Raw genomic sequence first — 26986 nt, forward strand, 5'->3', positions numbered from 1 at the left:
CGCCGTGCCACCCAGGCCCCCCCCTTTTTTTTTTTTAAGATTTATTTATCCATTTGAGAGAGAGAAGAGTGTGTGAGCACACAGGTATGGGGCAGAGGGAGAGGAAGAGAACCCCAAGCAGATTCCCTACCGAGCATGGAGCCCAGCATGGGTCTTGATCTCACGACCCAAAGATCATGACCTGAGCTGAAACCAAGAGTCAGGTGCCCAACCAGCTGAGCCAACCAGGCACCCCTAACACTTGTAGTTCTAAAGACACATCTAGATCATTTATCTTGAATATTTTAGATAATTAGTTGTAGTGAAAAGTAATATTGTTTGGATGGGCAGGAATACTATTCAAATGATCTTGAAATAAAGGAGGTTTTTTTTTAAGCAATTTTTTTTGAAGATCTTATTTATTTGTCAGAGAGAGAGTTCACAAGCAGGGGGAGTGGCAGGCAGAGGGAGAACCGGGCTCCCTGCCCGGTTCCCTGCCTGATGTGGGACTTGATCCTAGGACCCTGGCATCATGACCCAAGCTGAAGGCAGACGCCCAACCGACTGAGCCACCCAGGCGCCCCTTTTTAAATTCTTTTTAAAGATTGATTTATTTATTTTAGAGAGAGCGTGCATTCAAGCAGGAGTGGGAGAGAGCAGCTCAAGCAGACTCCCCACTGAGCATGGAGCCCTACACAGGCCTCAGTCTCATAGCCCTGAGATCATGATCTGAGCTGAAACCAAGAGTTGGGCACTTAACCGACTGTGCCACCCAGGTGCCCTCTTTTTTTGTCTTTGGTGGTTTTTTTTTTTTTTTTTTTTGCAATTCTTATTTTTTACTACATACCAGTACATATTTATCATAGAAAATTTAGGAAACAAAATAATGAAAACAGAGTTTACTTCTAATTACTTCCAATAAGGAAAGATAACTTGCTGGAGGATGTATACTATTCTAGTCACTCAACGAGGCTTTAGTACTCATTCAGATTTCAGAGGCCTAGTCAGCCAGTGGCTACATTTAATACTTCTTTAAGCTAATAAGAATAGTTTTTCATCTCCACGTATTTTAGTGGCTGGATTACCAAGGCACAGTTGAGAGTTTGGTCAATTTATTATTAAGTACATTCTGGTTTTTACTAATACCTAAGGCTTTTGTTTTGACTGATGAAGATTTTAGCCTGTTTGATTAAATACTAACAGACAGCTTAGTTTAAGTGGCTCTTATTCTTTTCTCGCTATTAACTAGACATTCCTCAGAAAGTGAAAGCAAAAAGGAACCTTAAAAACTACCTGGTTTGCCTTCTCATTTTACAGATGAGGAAACTGGTTTCTTCCAAGCTTTTGTTTCCAGTGACTTCTTAGTTTAGATTGTGTTTTGTTAAGCTCTCGCTTGATTGCAGTCCTTTTCCTTTCTGGTCAGCTCTGTTTTTCCATCTCTCAGCCAACGGTACAAAGAACAGGGAAATTGAAGAGAGGAGAAAGCATGTGCCAGAGAAGTAGAAGGAGCCGGTGTATGTCTGCGTGTGATCATATAACCAGCCTAGAAGGAAGGAGTGGTCTCTGTTAGTGAAGCAGACCTTTCAGGTAGTAATTCTCAGCCGTCGACTGCGTTGAGGGAAGGAGCCTCCGGTACTTACTAGTATGTATTGTGACCATTAGGAAGTTAGTTTACCTGCTTACCTTATTTTCTATTGATGAAGTTAAATCTGTTCCACCTGAGTTAGGGACTTAACCCTGTGGGGGAAAAATGTCATCATGGACTCAGAACTCATCTGCAGTCTTTGAGTGGAAATTGAGGAAAATTAGGGAATATACAATCTGATTTTACGATATTTTTTTTTTAAAGATTTTATTTGTTTATTTGAGAGAGAGAACACAGAGGGAGAGGGAGAAGCAGACTCCCCACTGAGCAGGGAGCCCAATGCAGGGCTCGATCCCAGGACCCCAAGATCATGACCTGGGCCAGAGGCAGACGCTTAACCGACTGAGCCACCCAGGTGCCCCTGATATTACAATGAATCTTATTAGGAGGCCACTGTTCTTACAAAGAAAATAATTGTGAATTACTACTGTTTTCCAAAGAAAAAAATGAGAGAATTGATTTTCTTTCCCCTCACTGAACAAACATTTCAGTGCTTACTGTGTTCCCAACAGTGTGCTAGTTTTTGGAGGAGAGAATGGTAATGAGCCAAAACAGACGTGCTCCCTGCCCTCACAGACTGTACAGTTTCATGGGGAGTTGGGTATTAACCACATGACTTACACATGTCATAAGGGCTATGAAGGGAAGGTTCAGGAGACTGTGAGAGCATGTGAAAAGGAAGTGACTACTTAGGTGGGTTAATAACTGTAAGTTCCCCTGAAATCAAAATATTCTTTTAAAGCAAGAATGAGTGTGTCCACAAAATCATTTGGCTTATGGCACATACCAGAACTTTTTAAATGAAACACTTTTCTTAAAAAAACTGTGAGTGTATGATGGCAAAGAATATTTGTGCAAGGAACTGGCCTTTAAATATTGTTATACAAGTCAGCCCTGTGAATGTCAAATAACATCCTAGTAGTATTATTATGGTAGTTTTGACCTCTGAGGCTTCATAAAAAGGTCTTAGGACTTCCAGGTGTCCACTGACCACACTCTGAGAAACCACACTCTGAGAACCTGTTTTCGAAAGTATTATGTGCGTATTATGTTCATAGATGCAAATTGGCTTTTAATCCTAAAATACCTTAAAAAGTTAAAGATGTTATTCTCATTATTTATTCAAAGAAGTTTTGGAGCTATGTGCCAATACAGTTCTCGGTACTAGAACATCTGAATGAAACAGATGGAAATATCTGCCCTCGTGGAACATGTGTTGTATCTTTTCATTGATATTTTGGAACATGATTTCTCACCCTCTTCTCTTTTTGGTCTGATTGTGTATGTCTTTATCTCCTGTCCTTTTTTTTATTTGGTTCTGATATAGACATTTAATTTTTTTGTTTGCTTCATTAGCTTTATGTTTCCTGTTCTCAATGTAATGAATGAATGGAATGTTTTATAGCCTCTTAAATTCAGCTAACTTTAACTTGCTTTTTACCAGTTAACCCCTTGCTGGATCAGTGACCTCAGTTAAATGTTTCTTGGAGTTAAGCAAAAGAATGGAGAGAAACTGACTAGGCCAAGTCTTTGTATTATGTTGTTTGTGATTGCACTTTAGACATCAAAGAGATAGGTAGGGGACACCCTCAAATTTCTAGAAAGGAGGAAGTATAGAAAGCACCAGGACCCCTTCCTATACCTTGTCGTTCTTGCTGTAGTCCACCAGTACGGCAGATGTATCGAATTGTAAGATAGGGATATTAGGGGGGCGCTTGGGTGGCACAGTGGTTAAGCATCTGCCTTTGGCTCAGGGCGTGATCCCGGCGTTGTGGGATCGAGCCCCATATCAGGCTCCTCTGCTATGAGCCTGCTGCTTCCTCTCCCACTCCCCCTGCTTGTGTTCCCGCTCTCGCTGGCTGTCTCTATCTCTGTCAAATAAATAAATAAAATCTTAAAAAAAAAAGATAGGGATATTAGGAGTAATGCTCTGGAAAAGACTGGTAATTCTTAGATAAGGAAGTAGATTATGTTGCTAAAAAGTCAGGAGGATGTAGGTAAAAATAGTGAAAATGGGTGGGGGTGGTGGTTGTCTTTATAAATCCTAGAAAACTGGTAATAAGCTTTTCATTTCACATACACATTTAAAGTCATAATGTTTCTGAAAGATGAAAATTTATTTAATACATGTTCTTACCAGGGCAGGGAATTATTTAGAACTCCCCATGTATTTCCATGCAGAATTTAATTAAATAATTAGTTTTTAAATCTGTTTCTCTTGGGGAGCCTGGGTGGCTCAGTCTCTTGGGCATCTGCCTTCGGCTCAGGTCATGATCTCCGGGTCCTGGGATCAAGCCCCGAGTTGGGCTCGCTGCTCATGCTCTCTCTCTCTCAAGTAAATAAAAATAAAACAAAAAAAATTTTAATCTGTTCTTCTTATTCATGCTTGATAACTGAGATATTAGTAAATTTTTAAAATTCTGTTTCTGAGATCCATTTGCCATTCAGTAGGTTAATCATGCAGTTGAGTATTTTTATATTTGTATTTATAAAAATAGCAGGTACTAATGAAATGTAGGATGTAGGGCTATGTCATATTATTGACTGTTTTGTGAAAGTATTAGCTGTCATACTCAAGCTTGGATTTACATGGCAACTAAGTAAGTTAAGTTCAGAGCTTCATTGGTATTGAAACATCTACTGTATTTGGTTAGAATAATCAGCCTTTTCCCACCACCGAAAGTAAGAGAAGACTGTATATTTGGTCTGATTTTATTAGATCTCTCTGCTTTTTTGGTAACAGTTTGGAAAAGCTGTGTACAAATGCACTTTCAACCCTACACAGTTTAAGGCTCCTGTGTGTATATTTTTAAGAAATGATTATTGGTAGTTGACAGCCTGTCATATTCTAACTACTTGAAATGTAAACACCTAAGTTGACATTCAAAAGATAGGGTTCCTTTGTGGTCATAGCAAAAGCACTGTGAATGACAGAGAAGGACAAGATGATGTAGCAGCCGTATTCCAGAAGAGTGTGTATCCCTCTAGTGTCTGCTCCATGCTGAGTACTTCCGTGTGTAGCCAGCAGCCTGCAGCTGGTGCAGACTGCCTAAGCTCAGGTGCCCTGTTAGCATTTCCTCAGTGTTTACAGACTGCCCACCCCAGATTCATCTGAGATGCACGTTCATCGTGCAGATCATTGGTTTCCCTTAAGCGTAATTCATCATGGGTGACCCAGTCGATTCTTATTCACAATAAAATTGTAGTCCAAATTGTTTTCCTATGTCTCTGGCTGTGACCCTTATTTTAAGCAGGAATGTATAGTAATATTTCCTTTGATTATTTAAAACAACTAAGAAGGTAGGGCTCTGCTTCTGTAAACAGTTTTGCAAATGAGTTTTTTATAATCTATCAAACTTGATATTTAATATAGGGTTCTGAATTTTTTTTTTAATGTCAACACTTTTAAACTATTCAGCATCATTTTATGGGCAGAGCCATACATACTTAAAAATGAGTGTAACCTCCTGTCTAAGAACTACCTCTGGGGCATCTGGGTGGCTTAAGCATCTGCCGTTGGCTCAGGTCATAATCCCAGGGTCATGGGATTGAGCCTCACATCGGGCTTTTGGCTCAGTGGGGAGCCGGCTTCTCCCTCTCCATCTGCCTGCTACTCCCCCTGCTTGTGCTCTCTCTGTCTCTTTCTGTCAAATAAATAAATAAAAATCCTATATAGATAAATAAAGAGTACTCCTGATATCTCAGAACCAGATTGTTGAGCTGAGTTATGAATCCTTTTTTTAAAAAAAATTTATTTTAGAGAGAGAGAGAGAGCACTCGAGCAGGGGAAGGGCCAGAGAAAGAGAAACTCAAGCAGACTCCATGCTGAGCATGAAGCCTGATGCAGGGTTTGATCCCATGACCCCGAGATAATGACCTGAGCCGAAATCAAGAGTCTGATGCTTAACTGACTGAGCCACCCAGGTGCCCCATGAAACATTTTATTAGGATTACTACTGTAAGTATATTATTGGTCATCTTGTTAAAATTTGAGGGGCGCCTGGGTGGCACAGCGGTTAAGTGTCTGCCTTCTGCTCAGGGCGTGATCCCGGCGTTATGGGATTGAGCCCCACATCAGGCTCCTCCGCTATGAGCCTGCTTCTTCCTCTCCCACTCCCCTTGCTTGTGTTCCCTCTCTCGCTGGCTGTCTCTATCTCTGTCAAATAAATAAATAAAATCTTTAAAAAGAAATTTGAAATATACCCATAAGGCCCTTAATTCCCAAGTTCCTTGATGCTAGTTCAAATTAGTGGTTGAGAATTCTGTAAGTGACAGCGGGTGTTGAACCAGACCTTCCAGCTGTTGGGCTGCAGCATAGTGGTAGACTTCCAGGGTGTACAGACAGTGATCTTTTGTCATCCCTGGAGTCGCTGGAGCCACCGGCTGGCTATTAGCAGCCTTTTCATTTTACTTAGGGTGTGCTATATAAACATTTTCTATACGTGCCATGATGGGAAAAATCTTGCAAAACATGGTTTAGCAAATTTAAACCTCACTGCCTTTTTTTTTTTAAGTTTTTTCAAAAATTTATTTATCTGAGAGAGAGAGAGAGGAGGGGGAGAGACAGGGAGAGGGACGAGCAGACTGCTGAGCGCAGAACCCCATGAGGGGCTCGATCCCACCACCCTGAGACCATGACCCAAGCCAAAACCAAGAGTCAGCTGCTCAACCGACTGAGCCACCCAGGCGCCCCAAACCTCACTGCCATTTAAGACAGGAGCTCTCTAAAGTCCCTACATAAGTAAGATTTATCAGGAGTGCTTTAAGTATTTGTTTTGTGCTGTGAGTTTCATTAAAAGGACTGTGCTCTGTGTTAGGATTTTGAAGCTTGATTTTTTTGACTTTGTGAAGAAAATACTACTCCACCCCTGCCCTCTTTTTAACCACAGTAGAGAGCTAATTTGGAATTTATTTTTGATGTTTTTGTAGGGATTCATCAATCTTAGGAATACTGAATCAGATTACAATTCTTTGGGGCTCTATTGTTTATGGGGAAAATAATCACAGAGTAATTAATGATCTGCATTATTTTCTTTTGAATCTTCAGGGCGTAATATATTCCTCAGGATTTAGAGGACAGAGAACTTTCTCTGTCTTCTTACTTATCTCTACCTTCTCCACCTACCCCAGCCTCCAAAGTGGATTTATAGCACATCAAAAGGTTGAGTTGTTTTATTTGTTTTCCAGATAAAATTTCAGGTCATAGAGAAGTTTTCAACTGAATGGCCAAAATGATAAAACCGTAGAGGACGTGATTAATAAAAGGTGGAGTGAGGGACAGCTGGAGTATTTGTTTCATGTTGCATCTGAAATTGAGGGTAGAATAGAGAGAGGGAGTGACCATTTCATGAGGGGATGACCTTATCTGGATTAATGGGACAGAGACAAACTTAGATGGATACATTTCCATTTTAGCCATTGCCTGCTCGTATAAAACACAGATGAAGAGTTAGTGTAAAATTATCAGTTTCCCTCCGTGGTATTTCTGATGAGGTGTGAGGTTGACAAATAATAGCAAGAGAGAGATGTACTTCTCCTTTAGGAACTATTTAACTTACTCTGCAGTAAGTTAAATAGTTTTTCAGCGTTAGAAATGGCTTTCTTAACAACAACAACAAAAGAAATGGCTTTCTTTGAGTTTGTCGAAAAAAATCACTTTTGTGAAATACCTACTTGATTGAGTGAAGCTTCAGTATTTTTTAAGGTCATTTTATTATACCACAGCTCAGGATATCTTCATTTAAAGGTAAAACAGTGTGTTTATATCTATATACATATAGATATACACATATACACACATTATATATAATGATATTATTCAGCCATCAAAAAATGAAATCTTAACATTTGCGATGACGTAGGTGGAACTTCGATCACTCATATGTGGGATTTAAGAAACAAAACAGAGGAGCATAGAGGAAGGGAGGGAAAAATAAAACAAGATGAAATCAGAGAAGGAGACAAACCATAAGAGACTCTTAACCATAGGGAACAAACTGAGGTTTGCTGAAGGGGGTGGGGGGTAGGGGATGGAGTAAATGGGTGATGGGCATTAAGGACGGCACGTGATGTAATGAGCACTGGGTGTTATATGCAACTGATGAATCACGGAACTCTGCCTCCGAAACTAATAATACACTATGTGTTAATTGAATTTAAATTAAATTAAAAGTAAAACAGAGTTAACCAGTTTTCACAATAACCAAGTTATAGTGACTTAACCAAATTTTAAGTTAATGAGGTAGAGAAAGAATGTACGTTCTAATAATTCTAAATTTAGAGGCTCTAGACTATTGTCCTTAGTATTAATTTCTGGCAATGTATGTGACAGTGCTCTGCCATGACCCAAGGTGCTGTGGAAGAACTATAAGAGAATAACTTTTGTCTTCTCTGTGTTCCCCGTAGCAGCTCGGAGAGTGCTGTGCTAATAAGTTGCTTGATAATTATTGAATGAATACTGAGTTATAATTATTGATGGTGGTTTAAGGGAGTTTTCAGAGTATATTGTGATTGATTTAGATATATTTAAAATATATATATATAGTAGCGTAATATAGGCATTCATCAGTTGGCAGTGGGTGGGATATGTGGAAGAGAGGGCAACTGCATTCAGTTTTATTTTATAGGCAGCTAATAATGGGCCCTTGGTGGTTTTATTTTTAAGTGAAACTGAGCCTTTAGCATTTTTGAGCTCACATATCAAATGCCTTGGATACAAGATGGAAATTTCACATTCGTACTTATGTGTTAGGGAGTATGATTATATGCTCTGTTTGCTTAAGGCTTGAGTTTTGTATTTACATTGCTTTGTGCAGGTTCATTTTTGTTAACAGGGATTAACTAGAAATAATAATAAGGTTTTAAAATATCAATACTTTTTATTTTTCTACAACCTTCCAAGGCTTTCATCTGGGCTAATTTGTAGCTCTCTGGATGCCATCCATCAGCAAAAAATAGCCCTTGGGTTTGGATGAGCAGTGACATTTGGCCTACACTTAGGTCTGTTGACCACCCTAGGTCAGAAAACCTAGAACAGTCCTAAAAAACTGTCCTAGTCTAAAGCAGATCCTATTATTAACTAACACTGAATTTGTCACAGAGTGTCAGAAAGGAATGGGGGGGGGCGCCTGGGTGGCACAGTGGTTGGGCGTCTGCCTTCGGCTCAGGGCGTGATCCCGGCGTTGTGGGATCGAGCCCCCACATCGGGCTCCTCTGCTGTGAGCCTGCTTCTTCCTCTCCCACTCCCCCTGCTTGTGTTCCCTCTCTCACTGGCTGTCTCTATCTCTGTCGAATAAATAAATAAAATCTTTAAAAAAAAAAAAAAAGAAAGGAATGGGGGGCTGTGGGGTGGGAGAAGCTGTGTGTGTATGGAGAATCATTTTTCACTTTTTTCCATTTCGGTCCCTGTCTTGTTATTTTCATTCGAGATCTAATACGTTTTGTTGCTACTATGTTTCTTATCATATTCAGTGTTAATAAAGGTCTAGAAATAATTTTCTTTCCCATATGCTCTATTTACATTTTTTAAAAGAAAAGTATCTTTTGAAAACTCAGTCATATGATTCCTGTGGGTTTCTTAAGCTTTTTTTTCTTTCCTTTCCTCGGATTATTAAAATATGCTGTGTAGGACTAACTTGTTTTTCTTTTTCATTTCCATACAGGAAGGAGAAAAATACTGTTAATGTGATTGATGTTACAATTTTAAACTAGTGTTTTAACTGAGGGTTATTGTGAAAAATTTTACCGTTTGCTTGATTCCTAATTTAAAAATGCCTGTCATCTTTTATAGGAGTTTCAACTTTTGCAATTTGATAATAACAGATCTAGGTAAGTGCAAAATGAGCATCTCCTACATTCGGAAAATCTAAGTTTGGTTGAGAATGTAATACTTTGTAACCGGTAAGCCTTTTGATTTAGTTAAAGCTGAAGATGATAAAGTGACTGCCCATAACCTGTCGAGAGTTGAGTGAATCTGTAAATCAACACCTTTGATGTTTCTTTGGTCCTTGGTGCTAGAGTCAAAAGTTAAGAATAAGTCTAATGGCCTTTGTAAAATTCTCTTTGTTGTTTCACAGAAGAATGGCTTATATGAGTAAGGACTTTACTGAAGTTTCTCCTTTTAACAAGATGCTTAGCATAGTGTTGCAGTCAGTGAGAGATCATGGTATAAAGAAGGAAATTTAGCTGAATTTTGTATTAATTATTATGATCTGGTTTAAGATACTATGAGCAACTCCCAGACTAAAAATCTATGTATAAGCTATCAGCAACAGCCTTTTCACTTCCTTTGACTATTTTGTAGACTTTCTAAATTTATGATTGCCTAGATAATACTCTCAGAATTAGTGGGTAAAAATTCTTTCATGAGCTCTTCTTATCCTCACATATATTGCTAGGGTACTGTGGACATTGGGTAGTAAAAGGCTTGTAAATTTTTTTTTGACTCATTGGCTGTAAGAAATGTGTTTTACATCACATATATTTTGTATGACGTAGGTGAGTGTGTTTAAAATAAAGTGATGCACAGTGTTTTTTAATCTGTTGTAGTCTGTTTTTCTAAATAAGATTTATTTATTTTTGAGCGAGAGAGAGAGCAGGGGTAAGGGACAGAGGGAAAGAGAAACTTAAGCAGGCTCCATGCTGAGCACAGAGCCTGACACAGGGCTCCATCCCAGGACCCTGAGATCATGACCCGAGCTGAAACCAAGAATTGGACACTCAGCCAACTGAGCCACCCAGGACCCCCTAGTCTATTCTTTTTCATTAAAAAATATAAAAGATCATGACCCAACAAATTGATTGAAGACTACACAATTACACACATCTGTAGTTTTTCCTTTTAGAGTAATAGTCCTCACAAAACTTGTCTTCTCATGTATTGAACTCTTTAAACATTTTAAGGTGTAGGGTTGCCTGGATGGCTCAGTTGGTTTAAGCATCTGCCTTTGGCTCAGGTCATGATCCCGGGGTCCTGGGATCGGGCCCTGCGTAGAGCTCCACACTCATTGGGGAGCCTGCTTCTCCCTCTCCCTCTGCCCCTTTTGCCCCCACTCGTGCGCGCTCACATGAGCTCTTTCTCTCTGAAATAAAAATTAAAAAAAAAAAAAACCACTTTAAGATGTATGTAAGAACATACAGAACTTGAAATCTCTAAACATGTTACATGTGTTTATCATTTGAGTAAGATACTCTCTGGTATTTGTTACCTCCCTATACTTTGGGCCTAATAGGCTTGGAAAGTTTCAAGGCACCACTGGGATGGCCTTTGAAGAAGGATCAAGATTGAGAAAATGCATTGGCAAACCGTATTTGAGTTCTGTTTTTTCTAGCTTGCTGACCTGGGCACTAGCCGCAGAGCTGCTCTGCTAAGCACGTCTGGTGTTTAGTCTCCTGTTACCAACCCCTACATCACAGTTCTGGGCCTGACTTTAAAATTCGAGCCTGCTTTCCAGGTGTGAGACGTAGACTGAGCTAGACCACGTGGGCAGAGGCAACAGTGATAATGAGGCAAGATCATACCTTTTTTTGTGTTTCACTTCAGGACTGAAGGAAGTAAAAGGAAGTTTTAGGCTGAATTCCTTTTTGTGGATGATTGGAAATGCTGTAGTAATTTGGACATTTAAACATTGAGAGCCTGTAGTGTGTAAAATACTGAAGTTTAAGTCTGTTCCCTAGAAATATTTCTGTGTGAGTAGTCTTTTGAGAGGCTTGGATTAAATGTTCAGCAAGCACAAAATGTCCATTTAAGTTAAAAGTGCATATAAAACAATGCTCTAGTCTTAAAGCTAGCTGAAATATCAGAACTCCCCCAATTTTTCCTGTACTTGTATTTAATATTCACCAGTGGCTGGCCCCACACATCTTCTCCACAGAGACTCTGGCCTGTAGGCCAAGTATCCTCCCACCTTTGGTCCAGATAGAGTATGAAGGGCCTCCATTCTCCCTCTTGGAAAATGAAAGATGCCAAAGATGGGTGGGAAGCCCTGGACAAGCAGTGTGAGTAGCACATCTGAAGAGCAGAGGGGTCAGGCAACCTCCAAGCTTTGTAGTGACTCCTGCCCAGATAAAACGTGCTAGGGGTTGGTTTGTTTAAGGCATCATAGGTCTTTGAGAATTTTATAAAACTCTGAATTGTCTCCCCAGGCTAGTAGATATACATACAATCCCTGCTCTGAGACTCCCAAAATACTGTTAGAAGCCACTTAATGAACCTCTTATTATCTCTTGAGTGAATCCTCAGATTCTCCTGGATGGGTGACGGAGCGTGAGAGCGAGTGTAGGAACAGCAGAGCTCTCATCAGGTTTTTAACCTGATCCTGTCATTGCATGTTCCCATTCATAATGGATCAGCATTTTCTTTCATAGCTGTTGAAGTTTGCTCAGAATATGGCTAAGCTGTTACCTGCTATAGGTGGTCCAGAAAGGACAGCCATCCCAGCAAAGAAACTGGAAAGTCCCAAGAACCTGTGTACTCTAAAATTCCCAGACAGATCAACCTGTAGGGATTAGAATCCAGTGTTAGCCATATTGAGGGTGAAACTCTGTAGAGACCTATGCCTGCAAAGGGTTAAATACTATGAACAGTTGACTTCTGAGGTGATTTGAATGGCCTTTTGCCTTGATATTCTATAAGAGCTGAGGCAAACAGAAGAGTAATTGTGCCGGGCAGGCGTGTTCGCGTTGTATTAGTAAGGAACATAGGGTTTCTTATTTTAAATCTTTGAGGCAACCCAGGGTACCTTTCTTCCCTGACCCTCATGGTTCTTCTCTGTTAGGAAATGATACTACATTCTGAGCTGACAGTGATATTCTCAAATCCACTGTTGGCTAAATACCAGCAATTGGTTTGTAGGAAGTCCATTTTCCCAGGTTGATTTCAGCTTTAGAAAGTTTGGTTTTACATAAGCTTCATATAATATCCTACAGCCCTTAAGTGAATATTGATATCAGGCCAGAAGAATCCATGAAGTATTTGTATAAGTATTTCCATTCCTTTTGGGCCCAGAACTTTAAGTCAATTTGGGGTAAAAGTAGAGAGAAATTAAACAATGTCCCTATTAAAGTACACAGAACTACTCTCAACAAGAGAGAAGCCACACTGGTGAGGAACTCCTGTTTTCTCTCAAGGAACTCCTCAAGGTGGTGTCTTAGAAGGAGCCAAAGAAATTTCTGGAGCTAAAGGAAACAAGTAAACACAAACCTAACCTTTTGGGAGACTGAGAAGCGGAGTGGAATCCTGCTGATCCCTTTTTTGCTTTCATTTGTTTTTTGTCCCATATAGGTTAGTTCTCTCATCATTCCTCCTCCGAAGGTAAGAGGAATAACTGGACAGGATATCGCTACAGGGTTTCTGAGGCCTTGCATATGATTTTTTAAATTATAAAATTAATACAAAATACGTATTCTGTTTGGGGAGGTAATTATTAATACCTGCTTTTACTAAATGGTTTACCAGTGTTAATGAGTATGTCTACTCACCAGTACAGGAAGTATCATTGCCAGGTAACCACCAGCGAAAGCGGCAAAGAAGATGGTATAGGTCATAAGTAGTGGAAATGTGGTGGCCAGAGGAGCAAGCAGGTTAGTGATGCCGCAGAGGATGAGGTAAGACTTGTGGTAATGATACTTCTTGATCCAGTTTTGATCAGCAACCCATCCAGAGATTATCTGACTGACGGCCTCAGTGACACCTGGAACAAGATTGAGAAGACCTTATGAAATCCGAATTCCGCTTCCCTAGCCCCTTTGGAAAGTGTAACTGCGTAAGACCTCTTCTCCTGAGTAATACGCCTTCTTCCTGAGGCGAGGACACATGAGCAAAAAATGGTCTCATTTGTCTGTCAGTAGGCTCAGCCATTTATTTACCTACTCCATATACATCTAATACAGTGCCAGAAAGGCTCCTCCAGAGTTGGGTAGAAGACCCCTCAGATATTTTTTTGTTTGTTTTTCCTCATCGGGTTTGGAAAGCTTGCACCACCTAACTGGGAATCCCTTGTTACAGAGGCCCCTGCGCTCAGGAGGCCTTCCTCAAAGAGGTCCTGTAGGTGAGGGAGTGAGAGTTCTAAAGACTGGGAGACCCTCTGGGCAGTGTGCTGGGGAAGTCCAGTGGTGGAAGACTGGACGTTATGAATAATAAAGTCTTGTGTTGAAAAAAAAAATAGATGTTGGGACTCTTTCTTACGGTGTATATGAGGTTTTGGTAATTAAGTGCTCCTCTAAAGGTTATTATGCTTGGAGGTAGGTAGGATATCTGTTTTGTTTGTTTTGTTTTGGTTTTTTTTTTTTTTTGGAAATAGGGAATCTGGAAGTGCACAATCATTCGGAACATTGGGGCTATGGTGTAAACTTGAATAAAATTTAAGAACCGTATTTTTCATTCAGTTCATGATAACAACATTCTTATTTTTTATCGATTATAAACTAATGTAGCAGTTAAATAATAGAACATTTTCACTGTAGCATGAGCCACAGTTGATTTGTACTTTAAATTCTTCTTATGTTGCTTCACAAAAAGGGGGGGGGACAGAAAATGCATACTCCTGTTCTATTTTTAGTTACTTCCCAGGATACATATGGAAACTTTTTGTTAAGTTCTTTCGTCCTGTTGCACAGCCTAATCTCGTCTAAATTGATGACTACCAGACATTTGAATAAAAAAAGCAGTTTAGCTATGTATCTTTTTCTTGTGTACACAAGCTTTATTTGACTGAAGTGGGGTATCTTTGCAGTTGGAATGGCCTATCGTCAGTTTTGTAAGGACTGTGTAAGCAGCCTTTTCAAGAGATTAGGAGAGAAAAGTTAACATCAAGCTATGTAAAATTTCCAGAGATTTAGAACAGTCCCGTTCCATGTCATCCCTTTTCATTTTTTTAGGCTCCCTATTTTGTCCGTTGAGAGAATCCACCTCTTTTGAATTAAGCATTTTGTTTACTTACGTTTTTATAAATACTCAACTAAAATGATTCCATTTTTAACATAACATTCTAATTTATGTTAAGTATCAGCCCAGTCCCTAAGGGAATGTTGCCTTAACAGGCGTATGTATCTGTCTTACTATGAGTGCAAGGGGAAAAATTGTTAGCCACCCATACTAATAGAACATTATTGAATGCTTATGATGGGTCAGGCACTATTGTAAACTCTACATGCATTGCTCATTCAGTCCTGATAACCTCATGAGGATAGGTATTATTATCCCTATATTACAGATGAGGAAATTGAGGCACAGAGAACATGAGTAACTTGCCCAGTGTCATACAGCTAGGAAATAACAGAGCAAAACCTGAACCCAGGAAGTCTAAGCTCTAGAACCAATCCTTGGAACCTCTGCCCTGTGCTATCTGCCTATGATTTTCCTGCTTCTTGGAGGTGGCTGTTGCCAGCTTTTTAAAATCAAGTATTTATGCAACAAATACTTAACGTGTACTGTGTCAGAAGACACTGACATGAAAATGAACAAGACTTGCTTAGAGGCCACTGTCTGACATAGAGCACCTGTGTGCAAGGTGCGGTGATAGATCTGTGGAGGGGCATGCCTGGTGCTCCCACCAGCCTCAGACGGCCTCCTTTTTCCTGGCCCTCCCATAACTCCTTTTTAAAAAAAAAAAAATTGTCTTTAGTTTTTTATAAAATTGAATAAATTTAAGTAAAACTAAGTTCGTTTTTCCTTTTGAGTTTGAGGTCAAAGTGTGCTTTCTTACCAGCTACAGAAACGAGGAAGGAGGCATCCATGATGTCAATCCCCAGTGTTCTGGCTCTGGCCACCAGGTGAAAGGTAGGGATGAAATATGCCAACTGACTGAGGAGAAAAGACCAGGTAAATATGTAGAAGAAAGGATTTTTTAAAAGGGAGGTGTCAAAGAGTTTTTCGTAACTGTCCCCCGTAGGCTCGTTGTTGAGCTCTTTGTTTTGTGAGACTGTTGAACATGTACCAGGTTGTCCGGCCTTCTGCATAGCACTGTCCCTGATGGTGGCCTCTTGTGTCTCATTGCAGGATGATGTTTCTGTTGCACCCATTGCCCCTGGATTACTTGCAGACAAGCTGCTGTCTTCATTTTTAATATCAGAACTGTTCTCGCTTTTGATATGGATGGGTCTTAGGAGCATACTAGTAGGCAACAAATTCAGTATGATCCCTCCAAGTAGTATAAGGGCACCTGCATGGTGGAGAGAAAGTGAGAAGTCAGGTTAAAAATTACCCCTCTCGTTTCACAATACTCTGTGCTCTTAGGCCCAGAAGGGGCCTCTGGCACAAATATATTCAATCATGCTGCAGCAATTCCTGAAAACACTATTTTGTCCCCTATATTTAAAGTATCTAAATCTGTTGACTTCATTTTTAGCCCCAAACACCACTGTATCCTTGTGAAAACAGAGCGTCCTTTGAAAATAGAAAACCAGAAAGCTGCACCAGGAGATGGCCCGGAAGGAGAGAGTGTTGTTTGTGCGAGGAAAAAAGAATCGTTTTGGGGGAGAGGGTGGGGGGGTGGGTATTTGAAATGTTAGAAAATTATGGTGTGTTTTAAATAGGGATTTAAGATACCCTGAAGTTGGGGATACAGATTTAAGGACAGAAAATACAGAATCCTGGAATTAGATGATGAGAGTCATTCGGAAACCGCTTAGAAGAGGGGCCAGCCTTTGATCTCATGCCATTTTTAATTTCCTTGAAAGGAGACAGATGCCAGTTTTGCCTTGGAAGCTGAGTTCTTGCTTGGTTTCAGCATGGTCTGACCAAAGCTGTGGCTTGTGTGTGGAGCTTCCAGAGATAGAACTGGCTGTGGGTTCTGCTGTCCTGTCTTAGGGATTTGCCAGCTGGTTCCATTTAAATGAGACCACTGGTAGTTTTTCATTTGGGAAAGAGTCAACCAAAATGCTCTGTAGGTAGAAACAGTCTTGTATATATTCCTATATATGTACATGTACATATACGTATGCACAGTTTTCCAGTAATTGAAGATTATTTTATTTTTTTTTAAGATTTTATTTTTATTTATGTGACAGAGAGACAGCGAGAGAGGGAACACAGCAGGTGAGTGGGAGAGGAAGAAATAGGCTCCCAGCAGTGGAGCCCGATGTGGGACTCCATCCCGGAACGCCGGGATCACGCCCTGAGCCGAAGGCAGACACTTAAGGACTGTGCTACCCAGGAGCCCCTGAAGATTATGTTAATCCGAATGTTTTAGGTCAGGGACAAAGAAAATTGTGGAGTGAATGGTTTTCATTTGTTTGTGAAAAATTTATAGATGATGGTATATAAGAGATTAAGGAGCATAATGCTCTTTTTACCCCCTTCTTTTTCTTGGTCTATTTTAGTGAGTCAGATGGAAGAGGCATTTTTTTAACATGGAATTTTGTCTTAAGGGAATATTGGAAAAGAGAGTGCTTTAGTGATGAAAGAGGAGAAGGGAATCCGTGTGTCCCCAGGAGTATCACTTTCCCTGCAAGGTGTTTCACCAGCTGCACAGAGTGGCCTCCATCCCCTCAGACATGAACCCTGTGAACTCTGAGGTGCTTGTGTGGTCTGCGGCGAAGCCTGCAAGTAGTTCAGCCTGTCTTCTGCTGCGTGTTCTCCAAGGAAGAGGAGGTACATGTTTGCTTTCCTTTAGAAATCCTGCTTATTTCTTCCCTGGCTCAAAAAGTCTTCACTTCCACTCATGAGAGGGAAAGAGCCGAACGTACCTTGTGGAGTTGATCGTTCAGACACAGAATGACTTACCTGTCCAGTCGTATAGGTCTATCAGGACTTTCGTAAAAGGCGCTATCAGAAACGTCAGTCCCATCCCAGAACGGGCAATAGCTGTAGAAAGCGCTAATCGTTTCTTGAAGTATTTGGTAGTTACCACAGCAGCTGATTGGTACAAGAGAGAAGAACCCAAACCTAAAAAGAAAACCAGTAGCTTGGAATCACATGAAGTGGCTTGGTACCAGACGAGATACTCTCCTGGACCTGAGATACTGTAAGTAGGCCTTTTGGGCTCATGGACAAGACAGTAAAAGGGAAGGTTCCTAGTTCCATCTTTTACAGTCTTACTTTTACAGTGGACTCACCAGGTAAAAGTCCCATAGTCACACAAAGAAAGGGAATGTTAGTAGCCCAGCTGCTGATCAAATATCCACCAGTAACAAGGAAAACTCCAAGAATGGAGGCAGTTTTCTCTCCAGTTATGTCACAAATAATGGCAACCAGGGGACCTCGGAAAAAGGAAAAAAGGCAAGTACCAGGTAAATACGCTTTGGCATTTCTTACCTTCTGATGTGCAGTTGAAATGAGCAGCTGAAGGCAAACAAGAGGACTTGACTTTGGAGTATTGCATATCCTTTAGAAAGGAGTCTGTATTGGGTTTCATAATATTCCCAGTCCCACACTGTTTTGCTTTTTGGAAAAAGTTGTTTGTTTTACAAAGAGGATTGTAAAGAAGCAGGTTTGAAAATGCATTATAAAACCACGAAACGAGGGGCGACTGGCTGGCTCAGTCAGAACATATGACTTGATCTCAGGGCCATGAATTCGAGCCCTACACTGGGAGTACAGATTACTTGAATAAGTAAAACCTTAAAAAAAAAAAATGAGATTGCACCTAGTTATCTATGACTAGAACAAGGTTCGATCATTAATCTACCCTTCATGTTTTAGCCCCAAATAGAGGCAAAGGAAGAGGAATTGGTTTTCTGTGTTGTTTTGAGTGTGCTTCGATGTTGGGCTTAAGAATTTCATGGCCTCATTTCCCAGAGAGACTGGCTCACTGAACCCGCGTTCAGGCACTGTGAAAAGAAACAAGGCATGAAAACTTGAACCATGGACTTAAATAGTTGGATTCTTAAGCTTTTTTTGAACCCTCTTCTGATTTTGTCAAGCTAAGTAGAGGCTAAACACTTCCAAGTCCGTAACTTTTCTCAGCTTTACCTATTAATGAATCTGAATTTTAGCAACGCTTCAGTCTCAAATGACTGACAGATGATTCTTGGGGTTGCCCTTTGTGGGGCCTTTCCTTGGACAGCAAGCTTACTGCCAGCTTTATACCTGCAGAAAAACGAAGTGATGACATGATGGATCCAATCCAGCCAGTTTGCTCTGAGGTGCTTTCAAATTCTTCTTGGAAAACCACAAAGAAAATTGCAAACGTCTTCAGCATCCCCATCACAAACACGTTTACCTAAATCAGAGCAGACCAGAGAGTCCAAGGCGGGCGGTGAGTGAGCCATTACAGAGAAGGTTACAGCTGCCCTCGCTTATGCCCGCCCCGCTCCCCCCCCCCGGCCCCACGTCACCAGTATTTACCAGTTTGATGGTTCCACATTATACATTTTGTATTTCGTGGGGCGCCCGTCCCCTTGGAGCATCTAAGTACTTTGCACAAATCATCTCATTTAATCCTCATTAGAAGGCTATGGAATCAGTGGGGGGGGGCGGTTTTTTTGTTTGTTTTGTAGGGTGTTGTGTTTTGTTTTGTTTTGTTTGGAAAGTGAGGTTTAGAGAGATTAAAAGTCACTCCAGATGGGGGTGCCGGAGATGAGATTTGAACCCAGATGGACTGACTCCAAACCAGTCACTGCTGTTCTGTTAGAATCGCATCCGTTAAAGACAGCTAATTGCATTTAACTCTTGTGAGAGAAGCACATTGGTCCAAAAGGTGAATTGTTCCCATCGGTTCTTAGATTAGCTTCGCTTTAACTTTGCTCTTAAACTGAGTAGCCTTCCTTACTAGATACATAAATAGGGTAGCCATATATCATCCAAATGGAAACACTTCAGAGCAGAAAGGAGCACTACTGATTTTGCCAGAACAGCAAGGGTAAACAGGTTGGAGAGTCACTTTATGGTTGGTCATGTGCCCCATCCTTTTCTTTTGTCCCAACTAACCCTCCTTGCCAGCAGCACCCTTCTCCCTTGCACTAGGAGGAATATCCCTTTTGAGGTCATGTTTTCTTTCTGTGGCATATTAACATTTGTTTCCTAGAATTCCGATTACCCTGGGGGCAGTGAAGAGCAGGTGTCGGGAGGGGGAACTGGGAGAGAAGCCTCTGGGCCAGGGTCTGCAGGCACTCAGCACAGGAGGTACGTGCCAGTTGTCTCCAGGGGCTTCCAAGCTTCTCCTTTCTTTTTTTTTTTTTTTTTCAGTGGCCTTAGCTTTCCAAGGCCACTTTCTCTGCTTTCAGCCTGGCCGCACATCGCTCACAAACCACAGACCCTGGGCTTCCTTTCACTAATTCCACTTTCTCTGTCTACCTGTAAGTATTACCTCCTGTCGTTCACTCATCTCACTCTGTACCTGGTCCATAGACAATCATTCACTTGAGGTTTAAGTTACCATCCCCGTATTGGTAATGTCATGGTTACGAGTACTGTTCTGCAGTCTGCCTGCCTTGGCCTGAATCCTGGCTCCACTTCCTATGCGGAGTGTGACCTTGGACAGCCTACTTTACAGAAGTTAAGCTTTCTCTTCGTAAAGTGAAGATAAAGGAAATGTTATGCTTCTAGAACTGAAGATTGAGAAAATTCAAACTGTTAACTGTGATTTGGTTACCTCGTGTAAACATTCTGCTTTCTCAAGAGCTTCAGACTCATTTGTATAACTACCATATCTAACTCAGGTCAGCCCATCAAAATTAGACTCTTCTTTCCCTAATCCCACACCTAGCCTTCCATTATGTTTCTCCTTTCATTGGGACCATCAGCTTGCTCACCCAAGTCAGAGACCTGCGTCCTCTTAGGCCTCTTTCTCCCTCAGCCTCTGGGTGCTGCATATCCAACAGCTTCCCCTCCATCCCCTTCACTTGACTCTTGTTTCAGACTAGTAGTATTTCTTGTCTAGAGTAAGGGACGAAGAACCAGTGGTGCTCCGAGGTTGCAAAAGTTGGGCATGGTGAGAAGGGGGTCCCTTAAGGTATTTTTCCCGTTTTGATTTGATAGCAGCAACAAAATTGTCCTTATTCAGAGTGAACAAGGCCACAGACACCTGGACTCTACATTCACAAGTGAGAAAGACATCAGGCCCTTATTCAGGTGATTTGTAATCCTCCTGTTCCTCAAAGTTGCTTCTCTCAGGAAAGGAGGCTCGAGAGCATAGCAAACCTCAGGCGGCCCCCCCTTGTTTTTCTCAGTTTGGAATGCAGAGTGGTGACTGTGGCCTCTCATGAGCGAGGGACACCACAATGAGGCATCATTCTGTGAAATACCCTTCCTCTTTTTCTGTGGCCACGGGTTCCGTGCTGGTGTCTAGACGGTGCTGACCTCTCCTTTCTTAGCCACCTGCATTTGGCTAGCTTCTTGTCCCCNTTTCCCCCCCCCCCCCCCCGCCCAGTTCAGGACCTTTCCTCTCTGGTCTGTCCTTGATGTCTGGGCATTGCAGCAGGGAGTGGATAGGGCTTGTCTCTGACAAGTGGGTCTGTGCTTTCCACTGTGTGTCAAGAAAGCCAAGGACACAGCCTTTGCATCAGCTCTGCCTCCCTTCCTGAACTTGTAACCTTCCAACTTTGTTTCTATTTTGACTCAGATATCAAAACTTTTTTTTCCTGCAAGATCTGGATTTTCCCTTAGTTAGCCAAGCAGACTAGGTATGTCTATGTCCGGGCTTTCGACCAAGGTAGGTGGGTTTCAGTCCTGTTCCAGAGTTCGCCTCAGACATTGTAAATGGGCTTACCCCAAAATAAAAGTCCTGAGAAGTTCTCCCGTGGCTGACTCAGCCCCCTCATATTCTTTGTATCTTTAAGAGCATCATCCCCCCCACACACACACACACACACTCATACACGGTAAGAGCTCCCTCCCCAGATCACACTCATTGAATATTGTCTTGGGAAAGCCCCCTGGATCGGCCACAGGGGCCCCTTTTGAATAGAGAGCATCTGGCTTTGTCAGCAATGATGGGGTAATTACTGTTTAATAACAACTTCCTCCTTCTGTGGGTCTCTCTCTTATCACCCCAGCTCTTCCTTTCTGGACGACACAAACTAGAGAACAGTCTGTTAGGTTATCTCTACTTCCTCACATCCCACTGTGGACTGTAGGGGCGCTCAGCGAGGCTACCAGAGGCTTCCTCCAGCTAACAAACCCATTGTCAGTTCTGCAGCATCTCGCCCCAAGGCAGCATCTGGTCCTCCCTCTTGGCTCCTGGGCACTCCTGCCTTCACTTCTGTGATGCGCCAGTGTTGCTTCTCCCCCTGCTTCTTAGTTTCCTCCGTGGGCTGCTCTCTGTCCGACCCCTAACGTCAGTTTTCCCCGGGCTTCTGCGGATGGCTCTTCTCCCCCTCCCTGGTGATTTTACCCAAACTGCCTGTGGGTTCAAGCCCATCCATGCATACCGATGACTCAGATACCAGCACGCAGATCCCATGCTCTGCCTGCATGGGGGCTGCTGAGCACATAATTGGTTATGTCACAGGCCCCACAGCCCCTGCCCATTATTAAGCCACCCAAGCATCTTCAGATGTCCTTCCCTTCCTGTCCTCCAACTTAGTGAATGACGCATCATCCTCCAAGTTGCCCAAGACATCAGCCCGGGACTCCTTGACTCCCTTTTTCCCTGATACTCTGTTCCTGGCCAAATCTTCTAGGTCCGTCTCCTCCATATTGCACCGACCTGTATTTCCTCCATCCTCACTGCTGTTGATTTAATTTAGGGCCTTTTTTGCTCATCTGGATTATTACAACACCCTCCCAGTGGGTCTTCCTGCTTCCAGGCCTAGCCCCCGCCAATCATCATCCACCCTGCAGGCAGAGCTATTTTCCTGAAATAGATCCCATCTGATCCCATCATTCCCCTGCTTGCTTTTTTCCATTAGCTCCTCAGCCTCAAGATAAAAACCAGTGTTTTAAACATGTCCCTACAAGGCCTCTGCCCATACCCAATCTCATTATCACTCACTTTATTCATAAGTGTGTCCATCAGTCAGTTCATCCGTCCTTCTATCCATCGTACCCATCCACCAACAGGTATTTATTGAGTCCTACCATGTCCCAGACTGTTTACTATAAGGGCCTGGGCTTATAGTGGTAAGCAAAACACATGGTACCTGCTGTCATGGGACTCAGTCCAGTGAGAGACCGGATACAGAAAAAAAAAACACCATGCAAATGTGTATCTACGAAGTGTGGTAAGTTAGAATGAGTTCTTTTTTAAAAACTTTTACTCTTTTGGGACACCTGGGTGGCTCAGTCAGTTAAGTGTCTGTCTCGGGTCGTGATCCCAGGGTCTTGGAATCAAGTCCCGCATCGGGCTGCTTGCTCATCAGGAAGTCGGTTTCTCCCTCTCCCTCTGCCTGCCACTCCCCTTGCTTGTGCTCTCTTTCTGTCAAATAAAATCTTAATAATAACTTTTACTCTTTTTAAAGATTTTATTTTTAAGTAATCCCTACACCCAACATGGGGCTCAAACCCACAACCCCCAAATCAAGAGTCACATGCTCCCCCAACTGAGCCAGCCAAGTGTCCCAAAAATGAGCCCTCCTTTTTTTTTTTTTTTTAAGTGAAGCACTCCCAAAGAACATTTTGCTACTGGATTTTTCTTTCTTCTTTTTAAAAAATTCTTAATAATTGCTGAGTAAGGGGCCGTGCATTTTTATTTTGCACCAGACCCTGCAAATGATGTAGTCATCCCTGCCTGGAGGTCAGGGTTGTTCCCACCCCTCTTCTCAGAGGATGAAGCTGGCCTTGAGAGGTTATATCACTTGTCAGGGGCCCACAGCTACATGACAGAACCAAGATGAGTCCTTGAGTGTCTTAAACTCCATCCCTGTTTCTTCAGGCTCTGGTTTCTGCTTGCTCACTCATTTTCTTCTCCCAGGCACTTCATTTTTTAAATTCTACCAAAGGGCTTCTCTGTACTGCTCATTTATTAACTGGTTAAGACATAATTATTAGGCTGATAATCTGAAAGGAACATTTTATAATAGGCCACAGGATAGACTGTAGAACTATTCTGTCCAATATAGTAGCCACTAGCCACATGTGGCTGTTTGAATTTTAATATTAAATGAATTTCAAGGTAGTGTTAAGTGGGGGCTAATTCTCATTTAGTGTAATTTTAATTAAGTTGGGGGCTAATTCTCAGTCTAATTTTAATTAAGTTGGGGGCTACATCAAAATATACTGGGGCTTCCTTTTTCTTTTTTATTTGGTGGGGGGGGGGCTTCCTTTTTCAAATTAAGTGTACATGGTTGTATGTGGAGGGACACTAAGGTCCCCCAGGGTGTGAGGACAGGACTAGGGAAAGGGGCATGAAGTTCGCACTTGACTTGAATGTTCACCTGAGGGTGTTTGTATGAATATGTTGCACACTTCAGCACCTTGTTTTGTTCAGTTGTTTTACTAAATTACAATGTTTCAGCCCCTCCCATAACGTAGTTTCTCCGTTGCACTAGCCACATGCTGCAGGATTTTTCACTCACCTTTTCAGAAACTCATCTATTGTAGAAAAACATACTTGTAACTCATGCAGACACGAGAATGTAAACCGTAGTCTGTAAGTATCCACATACCACTGCAGTCACTTAGCCGGAGTTCATTGTTAACACTCGAGGACTCAGTATGTTCTTTGTGCTTTTATCAGCAGCGTCGCACCCAGAAAAGTGGAACACTGTTTAATAATCTGGTTATTAGACGGTCTTTCTTACCAGCAACTACATTGGTCAAATAACTTCTATCCCCAGAGGATAATGTCAGAAAAGTAAGGCTTGTTACTGGGGAGAAAGGTGGGAGATCTGGAGATCCTCACCAGCAGTGCTGGTTCTGCAAAGCCATGATTTGGGGAGGTGGCCCAGCCACTGGGAGGGCTCTCAGACTTAGGACATCCTTACTTAACTTCCTTATTAGTAACATATCTGGGAAGAAAAAAAAAAGTACACATTCTTTGGTAATGAAGCTAATGTTTAACAAACAGTCCTCTGGTTAGGAGCTGTGTCTTACATAAATCCTGCCTGCAGACCCGTGCCGCTGCTTTCCCCTCCTATGTCACTAGGGAGGAGGTATGATGTTTTCCCATCGTCCCGTTTATGGAGCTCTTGTATCACACTGTGGACTGCAGGATTATTAATTAGTAGTCACCAAGACCCACAGTCCTGTCTTTGTGAGCTTCTTACTGTAGGCACAGCAGGGGAGGAGGACAGGAGGGATAGGACATCTTCGTGAGTCCATCTCAAAGTTAACTGATTTGGGAACACTTATGCGGAATGTGGAGCTCGTGCCACTGTTACAGTCTTGTTTGGGGCATAGCCAGAGTGGGACTCACCAATATTCTAGAATGGTCCTGCTGACATTGCAGATCACCACTGTCTCACAACAACTTTAAGAGCCTCTGGGAGGATGAGGGAAGTATGTTAAGAAATGGAGTGCCCAGTCCAGTTGCTTACAGATGAAGGAGAAAAATCACGCTCCAGTTTCAGAATCCACATACTTCTCTCCCTTTCCAGACATATCAGAAATACACACTGGGCCTAATTCTAGCATAAGTTATGGTTGTGAGGATGGGTTAGGAAGCAGACAGCAGGCAAAACAGAGAGGAAATGTCCCCATTCCCTAGGAGAGAGGGAGGTTGCTGCCATGTGTATGCGGGGCCGAGCTGGGAACCCACCCAACAGCACTTTTTAGCACGTCCCAGTGCTACTTCTGAGGTGCTTAAATATATGATTGTCTACGCATCCTAATTGCCATGCAGCCAGGGTAGAGCTGCTGGTGGTGGCTGGCACATTCTGTAGTTTTGGGGATGGTAGTAAGGAGGGCACTGCAGGGGAACACTGTGTCCAGTCAAGGAGGACATTTGCAACTTTCTCCCGAGTTCTGCGTGGGCCACTAACTTTGGCAGCTGTTGGCAATTCCTGGCTTTGCTCTGAGCCTTTCTGCAGGGGAGCGGTCTTTGGGGCAATAGAAGGGGGAAAGTAAATTCTTACCAGGAAGAAATGGAATACAATCATCCATCCCCAGCCTCCATCCAGGGCTTTAGTGTAAGGCGGGGCCCTCCCTGCCCTCTGCATCATGATGGTTGGTCTCTGTGATGATACCAAGACAGTTGATTTAGTTGACAAGACACTGAGCTAAACTTTTAAACTTTATTTTTCTCTGTGATATAAAATCACTTGTGAATTTTTTTTTAGCCCACCCCTTAAAAATTGATGATTTCCTCATTCCTAAATTATTTACAGGCTCTGATCTCAACCTCAAAAATGCAAGCAGGGCTTTGTATCATCTTTGGGGATTTTTCTGGAGGCCTGCCAGCCTTCACCTGGCAAGTCCAGATGGCTTCGACAGTTATCTTGGGGGTATGTCCTTAGTTACATATAAAGTCTGCCTGACTATAATATAGTCTTCCTATCCCTGTTTATTCCATAATCACAATCCAGGCAGAACCATGGGAGAGGTGAGAAACAGCTAATGAAAGGCCATGATTTGAGGGACATCAGAACCATTGCAGAGATCTGAATGGCATCTGAAAGCTGACCACTCAGTGTATTTCAGGCAAGAATGCAAAGGAGTTAACTAGAAAGCCTGACCTCATTCTAGGGTGGCCGCTCTTAGCGCTGGCGTCCATGGCCTAGGTCTGCAAGCCACATCCTAGGGGAAGTTGTGCATCACCCTCTGGTTCTCTGGGTGAGCTCTTGACTTTGGAGAAAGAAGGAAGGGAGGAGGAGCCTCGGGTTTAGGAATTCCTTTTGCAAAGCAATTGCTAAAATGAAAATATTCTAAGGGACTAACTAAGTAGATGTGACCATAAAAATGCCATGACCGTCGCTCAAATGACTCCGGGACCAGAAAACAAGTTGTAAAGGACTTTGGGAGGTCACTTGGGGAAATCGGAATTCTGGACTTTTAGGAGGCCACGTTAAATCTCTTGAGGGTGGCGGTGGTCTTGTGGTTCTGCCAGGAGCGTGTTCTTGGTCTCAGGAGCTGTGAGCTAGAAAGCGCTTAGGCTTGAAGTATAGAACCTGCTATTTTCTCACGAGTGGTTCAGTAAAAACTATTTGTAAAGAGAAACAGCAAAGAGAAATGTAAACGTTCTGAGGAAAGCATGTGGCATTCTCTATTTCCCACCGTCAGGCTGGCAGGCTGCTGCTTCCGGGGCAGGGCAGGCCACGGCCAGGCCAGTGCATGTGGAATGGCCGGCAGCCTGCGGAATGGCCGTCTGGCGAGCAGGCCAGGGGAGGCGGGTGGGGGGTTGGGGGGAGATGCCGGTCGTTCAGAACATTACAGAAAACCAACCCCAACACACAGTCCCATTTTCATTTTACCTTTGATGTGGTCTTGAGCAAAGGAATCCTTCACCAATGAGGCAATGAGGCAGTCTGGGAGGACAAATAGAGTATAGGATTGTCGACAAAGTTACTCTTTTTTTAAGGCATTTCATTCGGCGGCAGTGTGAACACAAG

The 26986-nt window shown here is 42.3% G+C and overlaps 1 protein-coding gene across 2 annotated transcripts; it reads right to left on the reverse strand.

Moving 5' to 3' along the window:
- Positions 1 to 1204: 1204 nt before the first annotated feature.
- On the reverse strand, positions 1205 to 26986 carry SLC16A4 (solute carrier family 16 member 4). Of its 2 annotated transcripts, XM_034654060.1 has the most exons (9): positions 26849 to 26986; positions 25514 to 25612; positions 18651 to 18783; positions 17678 to 17821; positions 17346 to 17507; positions 15328 to 15783; positions 13103 to 13314; positions 12027 to 12120; positions 1205 to 1522 (listed from the first exon to the last, which is right to left on the reverse strand). In XM_034654060.1, the coding sequence occupies exons 2-9, from the start codon at positions 25598 to 25600 to the stop codon at positions 1341 to 1343; spliced, it is 1470 nt and encodes a 489-aa protein (XP_034509951.1). In that variant the 5' UTR covers positions 25601 to 25612; positions 26849 to 26986; the 3' UTR covers positions 1205 to 1340. The 2 variants fall into 2 exon arrangements, with proteins under 2 accessions (XP_034509951.1, XP_019664610.1); XM_019809051.2 differs by lacking the exon at positions 26849 to 26986 and having other exon boundaries at positions 25514 to 25716.

This window comes from Ailuropoda melanoleuca, chromosome 2 (assembly GCF_002007445.2).
Source record: "Ailuropoda melanoleuca isolate Jingjing chromosome 2, ASM200744v2, whole genome shotgun sequence".
Classification (NCBI taxonomy): Eukaryota; Metazoa; Chordata; class Mammalia; order Carnivora; family Ursidae; genus Ailuropoda; species Ailuropoda melanoleuca.